Source organism: Sinocyclocheilus grahami, unplaced genomic scaffold (assembly GCF_001515645.1).
Source record: "Sinocyclocheilus grahami isolate Dianchi unplaced genomic scaffold, SAMN03320097.WGS_v1.1 scaffold364.1, whole genome shotgun sequence".
NCBI classification, from domain to species: domain Eukaryota; kingdom Metazoa; phylum Chordata; class Actinopteri; order Cypriniformes; family Cyprinidae; genus Sinocyclocheilus; species Sinocyclocheilus grahami.
Window position 1 is genome coordinate 695,993 of NW_015505543.1, and position 8,873 is coordinate 704,865.

Consider the following 8,873-nt stretch of genomic DNA (forward strand, 5'->3'; position numbering starts at 1 on the left):
GTCTTAAAGTGACAGCAGCCTAATAAACCTGCTGCTGTCTGTGTCCTTATTGTTAATCAAATCCAATTAGCCTATCAAAATTTGTATCAGTTTTACTGGTATCTAAAATTTGGGCATTGTAACAACCTTATTTTCAGCAAGAAATTATTATATCATATATATTGGTCATATCACCATCTGCATACTACTGTCAAGTATATCTGTTGCCTTAGGGAACACCAGCATCCAGACCATGATGATCAGCTGTAGTGAATATTTCATCAATAAACATTTGCCTGTATTAACACAAACATGAAGTTAAGCTTTCAGTCAGTTGTTTCATAGTGTCCTGTATTGTTTGTGTTCACATGCAGCCAGGAGCTATGGGAGACGACGAGGTAAAATCCACTGTTTGTTACGCTATCTGTGTTAGCATGGCAGTATTCGGTGTATGGTGTATATGTGTGTACGATGCTCTTTGTGAACTCTTCATTGACCGCCAGCAACAATTTGATGAGTTTATCAATATAATGGAGGCTTACTTGTGTTTTTGAGGCTTATACTGACTGAGAGCCCCAGTTCACTGACACAAGCCATGATTCATACATGCATTGACACACATAAATGAATTACATTGGTATGATCTACATTGGTATGATCTCAGGTGGTCTGATCACAATCGGACAGCGTTAAATACAAGAGTGAACAGGGTTCAGATTGATCCAATCACTCAAACCACATTCAGAGGTAGTTAGAAACAAATGTGCTATGTCAAATGTCCTACTGCACCCTAGACATGAATAACCACTTGTTAATGTAATATATATTCATTGCACTAAAATAAGGGCCCTTGTTTAGAGACTTTCCTCTATAGTGGTCACCAGAGTTGCATTTGAGATGTGTAATGCTGATCAGATCACCAAAGATGGATGTTAATACCAGGCGAAAACAAGTGTCCTCACCTGTCATTTACTTTTTAACAGGACGTTCCTCCCTCTTCCCCATTGATGACGGCCTTCTAGACGACGGCCATGGCAACCAGGGGGTCCTGGGGTCTCCTCACTGTTACCCCCATCAGAACGGGGAGCGCATCGAGAGGTTCTCCCGCAAAGTGTTTGTGGGTGGACTGCCCCCTGACATCGATGAAGGTTCATTTGACAGAGCTTTTGAACTGTAATGCATGTATTTAAGGATGATTTTTGAATGATATGTGACATACCTATGTCTATGCGATATTTAAAATGATGTCAAATTTGGAAAAAATGTTTTAGAATGTTCACCTCAAGACCCCTCATTCGTTCCCAGTCCTTAGCATTCCGCATAGATGTTTTTGAAAGGAATTCAGAATCTCTTATGGCAGTCCAATTAATTGAATGAATAATAATAATAATTATATATATATATATATATATATATAAATTCTAAAATTACATACTGTATTATTGCACTCCATCTAGATGTTTTTGAAAGCAGGAATGCATCTTGTTTGTACAACTCCACTGTTTTTGTTAGTCATATTATATTTTATTATATTATATTATATAAAACTGATAGTCATTTTGTAGTCTTTTTGCTAAACATTACTGAAGAAATACTTTGTTTGGTGGAAGGATTATTATTTATCATCAATCAATTATTATATTTTTGTTACTGTATGTTTATCTTATAACACCTGGCCAGCTATGTAGTAACCATTTTATAAAAACAATAAGCTGCATGAAGGTGGCAGGTTACTGAGCACTGAGACACATAAAACCTAAAACCTCCACTGAGTGCAGATCTGCAGACAAAATGGCTGCTGCTGATAAGAGATGCTGATTTTCATTTGGAGGAGAATTTGAGGAAAATTATTTCTTTCAGTGAACTTCACCTTGCAGATATATTGAACAGGGTTTGCTTAGTGATCAGGGCCACACTGAATTTTCCAGCTTTAAAGTTCTTAACCTCATAAAAATCATTATGTATCTTTATGAAAAAAAGGATCTGCAGCAGTTCCTGCTGCTCTCTCTCGTCTCTGTCTGATTGTCACGATCTCATATTTCCCACAGATGAAATCACGAGCAGTTTTCGGCGCTTTGGTCATCTGGTGGTTGATTGGCCACACAAAGCAGAGAGCAAGTCTTACTTCCCCCCTAAAGGTACTTCTAGAAAAATCACCACATTCATAGCAAACACAGCAACAGAACCCTGCATGTACATACATTATACTAGACACTATTACTGTTTTTCACATAGTAGAACTATTAGAATTATCTTACTGTTTTTATTATTTAGTACATTTTAAGTGTACTAATTTAAATGTTTTAAATAAAATGATTGAATATGTAATAATGAATGTTCTCTAGAACTAGCAAGAATCTCCCAGTGCCTCTGGTTCTTGTGATTAGTTTTTATTCATTCAGGCAGAAATCGCATGTTACACAGAGCAGTCATGGCTACAGTGATTGACTGTTGTGGGTTTTTGTCTAGGTTATGCCTTCCTCCTGTTCCAAGAGGAGAGCTCAGTTCAGGCGCTGATCGAAGCCTGTCTGGAGGAGGACGGGAAACTCTACCTGTGTGTGTCCAGCCCCACCATCAAAGACAAGCCCGTGAGTCCAGATACATTCACATGCTGCCAGAGTCCATGATACCATCTCAGTCATGAGAGGAAAGTGTGTTTATTCTTTCATTTGAGTCTGAAGTCTTCAGATATTTAAACCAAAAGGGACGGATGTTATTTAACACATCAAAATAAGTGTACTCCTTTAAAAGGCTCCTATTATGCAAAATTCACTTTTACATGTTGTTTGAACATAAATGTGTGTTGGCAGTGTGTGTACACAACCACCCTATAATGCTAAAAATCCTCCCGTTCCTTTTTTTAATCCCCATAAAATATTAGCATCTGTCAAATGTGACATCGCATTTTACAAGCCCAGCCCTCGACTGTTGACGGGCCCTTTTCTTTTAACTGAGATTTTCTGTTTTTATTTTATTATTTGGGTCATATTAACAGTGTAGACAGCAGTATACTGTAAATTACGCTGCTGTCACTTAATACACAGATCTAATATAAACATGTGATTTCTTTCCCAGCTGTTTACCTTCACAGACATAACCGACTGTTTTTGTAACTCATGTGTTTTTAACATACACTTGCGTGTATTTGACAGTTTAAGCACAGTAAGACATGAAAGAGAACATAGTTTGGTACTCACATGCCGTGTGACAGCTGCTTTCTGTGTGTTCGCTTCGGATGTGTGCGCTCAGGAAACCGTATATCAGAAGTTTAAACTGATATGGTTTAAAGGGGACCTATTATGCCCCTTTTTACAAGATGTAAAATAGGTATCTGATGTCCCCAGAGTGTATACGTGAAGTTTTAGCTCAAAATACCCCACAGATCATTGATTATAGCTTGTTTAAGTTGCCACTTTTAGGGTATGAGCCAAAACGCGCTGTTTTTGTCTTTGTCCCTTTAAATGCAAATCAGCTGGTGCTCCGCCCCCTTTCAGAAGAGAGCGGAGCTTCAAGAGCTTATGCTCCCGCCAGCACACAACAATCTCACGCACTGAAACTGTCAGAAACTCTCAAGCGATCGACTCCCATTGCTTTCATATGCATTTTTAACGACCACATTCCTATTTACGATCATTCTGGTAGCCCGTGAAGGCAGCATCAGTGAAAACAGGCAGAGACGATTGTAGCTTTAGCAACATTAGCCTTACAGAGTGCTAAGAAGATCTTTCAGAAAGGCAATTTCAAAACAAAATATGAAGCGCTTACTTTGTCTGGATCTGACGTTCGCGCACGAAGCGTTGGCATTGATCCCTCTTTCAGAACCAGGCTGTGTGAAAATCCAGCGTTTGTGAGGCAGTCCAGTGTGAAATGATTGGCATGACTTTATCGATTTTTTTTCGGTACATTTCCTTCGAAAATGCAACTTAACCACAGTGTCCTTAGTGGCTCAGGTGGAGGGAGTCTGTGGAGCTCCTATGTTCATTGGTGCATTCCAAATCAAAACACTTGTAATGCCTCTTTGGCACTGATGTTGTATATCTCCAGTAATGGCGGACTGCTACTTCTCGCTAGTGTTGGGTCGTTCTTGAATGATTCGTTCATTTTGAACGAATCTTTAATGTGACTCGGGAATAACAAGTCGTCTTGGGGAGTGATTCGTTCAGTAGCGCATGCGCAACATCCTATAGGTTCTGTACTGGAATTAGTCAAGCAGTTCAGCTGGTTCGAGTCTTCGGGTTTTTCCGAGTCGTTCGTTCATCACGTGACAGCCCTAATGAACTAATCAATTCTCTTTCCGGCTCAGACTGCATTGGTTAAGTTTATGGGGCTGTCACGTGATGAACGAATGACTCAAACCCGAAGACTTGTCAGATAAGAGGTGAGGTGAGCTAATCATAGACTGAAGACCCAGGTAAACAATGAATGAATCTTTTCTGTTTCTTATAGCAGTTTTGTATTGTTTGTAGTGTGATCAGCGTTTGCGTAAGTAGTAGACGTGTTAGGGAAGTAACACGTAACATTTGAATTATACTTTGCTAAAATGAAAGAAATTACTCAAAAAAAGATTCGTTAATTTTGCTGAATGAGACTCAAAGGTCTCAAAGGCTCAAAGGTACCAGGAAATCTGGAATTGCTTGTTCTGAGAGACTGTTTATGATTTATTGTGATTATAAAAAAATTAGTGGGTGGATTTTTACCATTACAGGCTGGTTGTTTTCACACACTGCAGCCACACAACTTTGTTCAAACACCTTATAAAAGTGATTTTTGCATAATAGGTCCCCTTTAAAACACGTTTTCAGTGTGATAGACGTGATAATCAAAACCAAACTGATGTTTTTTTTAGCAGAGATCTGAGGTACAAGCTATAAAGGCACAGCCCTTCTCTGGAAAAGGGGGCGGGGAGCAACATATCATTTGCATTTAAAGAGACATGCAAGAAAACAGCGTGTTTATGCTTCCACTCAAAACAGGCATTTTCAAAATGATATAGTAAATGTTCTGTGGGGTATTTTGAGCTGAAACTTCACACTCTGGGGACACCTGAGACTTATTACATATTGTAAAAAGGGGCATAATAGGTGCCATTTAAAGCATGACAAAATATATTTTAAAAATCATGAAAATGTGGAAGTACACTGCAAGTGCAAATTTAATGAAAATACGTGCAATTCTTTTTTATGTTGTCATGTACACTGTGTTTTATATGTGGGATCTGTATGTGGTTTTTCAGGTCCAGATTCGTCCGTGGAATCTGAGTGACAGTGATTTTGTGATGGACGGATCTCAGCCACTGGACCCTCGCAAAACCATCTTTGTAGGAGGAGTGCCACGTCCACTCAGAGCTGGTACGCTAAGCACTAGTTGTTGTATGCGTTATAAATTGCTGCATATGATGTACACAATGTGAAGAGATGCCAATTATCACAACAAATAATCTAAAATGAATTAAATATATAAATGTTGCCGTTTTCATAACTACTAATTTCATAACTTATAATTTCAAAAAGTATTTAAAAGTTAGTTAAAAAAAAAGTTTAAAAAATGACAATGTGTTTGTAGTAATATATTCTTCCATTCAATAGTCTTACATTTTTTAAATGTATTAATTTCATTTTAACCGATGTGACAATTTCAAATTATGTCCATGTGTTTTTTTTTTTATTAAATAGACTTTAATGGTATGTTTCTCTGCAGTGGAGCTGGCGATGATCATGGACCGCTTGTATGGTGGAGTGTGTTATGCAGGCATTGACACTGATCCAGAGCTTAAGTACCCAAAGGGGGCGGGACGTGTGGCCTTCTCCAATCAGCAGAGCTACATCGCTGCTATCAGCGCCCGATTCGTCCAGCTGCAGCATGGCGACATCGACAAACGGGTAAATAGACAGCACTTCAGGGCTCTAGACTCATTGCCTCCACTGGTCGCTCTTTTGCGACTAACTTTCTCAGTTTGTCGCACAAACACAATTTGTTCGCATTTTTGTTTTTGTTTTGCTACAACATGGGATTAAATCGATGCATGCTGATAAACTTTTATCATAGTTTATAGTAACGAAAGTGGTTAACATTTAACCCGTTCTTATTCATCTGTGATTTGTTCCTCTGTTGCTATGTTATAAGTCGGTGTCGGGCTTCGGATTCGCTTTCACTTTATGATTTTGTCACATTTCACAAGAAAAGATAATTGTTAGTTTTGTGCATATACATACAAACACACACATACACACACACACCTTTCAATTGCAAAACTAAAGCAAAAGATGGATTCATTGTTATTCTTAATTAAAAAGCACAACAACAATAAAACAGTAGGCTACAATGACAACATTTAGTACATAACGTTTAACAAAAATGAATAAGGCATGGCATACACCACATGTTGTTACGGGGCTGACGAGACGTGAGACGTGCGGATCCATGTGCAAACTTTATTGTGGAGAAGACAGAGACGTGGTCAAAACAGGCATGGGTCAGATAGAGGCAGACAGGTATATGGTGGGCAAAACACAAGAATAGTCCTAGGGCTAGCGCAGGTCGACGATCGGCAGACAGAATCAAAAAGGGCAAGAGTATTATATACCCGTCAAGGGTGGGGGTGCAGGGATGAGGCAAGGACTCAATCGGAGGAGCAAATAGGACTTTTATTAATAATGAAATAAAACAAAACAAACAGAAACTACCCCGTAGGGGAAACCGACCCGCAACAAGACTAGCAAGGCTTGGCAATGCTGGACAAGACACGAGGCATACATATGACATTCAACGACAATCTGGCACAGGACTGCAAACACAAGGAGAATAAATAGAGAGAAAATGAGGAGGGTAATGAGGGAAACACAGGTGGGGCAAATTAACCAATAATCAGGTAACAAGGTGGGTGGGGTTAGACAATAGACCTGAGAGCACATGGCTCAAGAAACCAAACAAGACAAAAAGTCATGTGCTCACACAAAACAAAAACACAAGCACATGGCCAGCAAAACAATCATAAGCCATGTGCTTGAACAAAACAAGACAGGAACACGCAGCTAATGAGAATACTCATAAGCCGTGTGTTCACACAAGATGTGACAACATGAAAGCACGCAGCCAATGAAAAACACAAGCTGTTTTAGCACAAGACATGACATGACATGACATAAAAGCAGCAGGCGAAAACACGAGCTGCGTGCAACACAAGACAACAGTACAAGCACGTGGCCGAACGCAAACCGTGTGCTACACAAAATTATGTTTTATTAACAAAGTTCAGGAGGAGCACATTCAGATAATTAACCTAATTAACACGAGAGGTGCACAATCAGTAATCAACCCAATTAACAAGATAAGAGGTGTGTATATACTATTATATTATACTGTATATAATATTTGTGTAATTTTTGCCGTGTGCTGCGCGCACCTTCGCGCTCATGCTGACATGGCAAGTATAAACCAGGCTCTACACCTGAAGCACTGGGAAAGTGCCTCTGTCACTCTCTTCACGTGATCAGTGAAATCGGACTCCTGCTCCAATGTGCCACAGCTCTGCAACGCGCGCTGTATGGAGCAGACGCTTTGGACCAGCACAGACCATGCACTCGCACAAATCCGACAACGTCAAATTCTAACTCGCACATTCTCAAAAAAATTTCGCAGTCTAGAGCCCTGAACTTTACTTGGTCAAAGAGGGAGCCGACCGCCCCCGCCAGATCCACTTCCGCTGGAACTGAAGACGGGGACTCCGGGAGCGCCGGGAGCGGCAGCATGCAAGACGACGCAGAAACAACACGTCTGCTGCGGGAAGAAAAAGATGCTTAGTTTGGCCCCTGAACCCAAGCTGTCAGTATAGAGTACATAACCGTATACAGTATATAGAGAATATATATGACTATAAATATATAAATATATCTTTATCTTTTGTAGCAGCCAGAAACACTACAAGCCTCAGTTTAAACTCACAACAAGTTTATTTCACCAAACCACTTCTTTCTCCTCCCTCCCTGTACATCTCAGGCTCGGAACAGAGTTTTTGTGGTACGTTCGTGTTTTTTTAAAAAGGAGATTAAGAAAAAAAAAGAGATTGATTTTTTGTAGTTTTTTTCAAATTATTTTTATATGTGAGATTTAAAAAGTAGAAACGAGAATGTTTTCGCTTGGGGGGGGCAGCCTGTCTGTTCTGTTCATTCGTTCTGTCCGTCGTGTATCCGTCTGCTGCTAAATCCCCCCCTAGTGGGCAAAGTGCGCAATTGTCTCTGGAAAACCCTTGATGACGTAATCTCTGATGCCTGCCCTGGATCTCGAACCAAAGGTAGCAAAATGTGCGGCCTGAAAACGAGACATTCGCCGCGGAATATACTAAAAGAAATAGTAAGAGTAATAGCCCCCCCCCCTTGATGTTTCGCTCCAATGTGCTCTTAGCAGGAATAGGAATGATTCAATAACGAATTACTGAGACTTTCCATTTTCCACTGGCAAAAAAAAAGACAATACCTCAGAATATTAATCTGGCTTGTTATTGCTCTACTCTTGCAATTTAATCACAAGCTATAGAAGAAGCTTTGCTGCTAAATAGGATATAACGATTAGATAGTGTCGGTGTTCTATGCCATTGTGACGTCACTGGCGATGTCATACACAGAAATGCAGTCCGTTCCCTCTCGCGCGGCATGGCCGATCGTCGCCATAGAAACACAGAATGTGAAAACTTACGTGCATGTTTGTGGCTGTACGTCATTTGCATGCAGTATAAAGGTTACCAGCACATATAAGATAGAAAAAAACACAAACAAAACATGATGCATATTAATGATAAACAGAGGAATTTATGTAGCATGAGGCGAAAAAAGGTCAAACACTTAGATATATAAGATAATCAATACTAATATTGAAAGGAAAAAAAAAACTGTGTAAAA

At 39.7% G+C, this 8,873-nt stretch overlaps 1 protein-coding gene across 1 annotated transcript in view; it reads left to right on the plus strand.

Annotated features, from left to right (window-relative positions):
- LOC107549164 (cytoplasmic polyadenylation element-binding protein 2-like) overlaps positions 1–7,779 on the plus strand; it is a 34,875-nt gene extending 27,096 nt beyond the window's left edge. Inside the window, exons 5-11 of the mRNA XM_016230154.1 lie at positions 354–377; positions 963–1,127; positions 2,028–2,117; positions 2,449–2,567; positions 5,213–5,327; positions 5,677–5,858; positions 7,618–7,779. Coding sequence (XP_016085640.1) covers positions 354–377; positions 963–1,127; positions 2,028–2,117; positions 2,449–2,567; positions 5,213–5,327; positions 5,677–5,858; positions 7,618–7,779 — 857 coding nt within the window. The remainder of the gene's footprint in view (positions 1–353; positions 378–962; positions 1,128–2,027; positions 2,118–2,448; positions 2,568–5,212; positions 5,328–5,676; positions 5,859–7,617) is intronic.
- Positions 7,780–8,873: the final 1,094 nt, after the last annotated feature.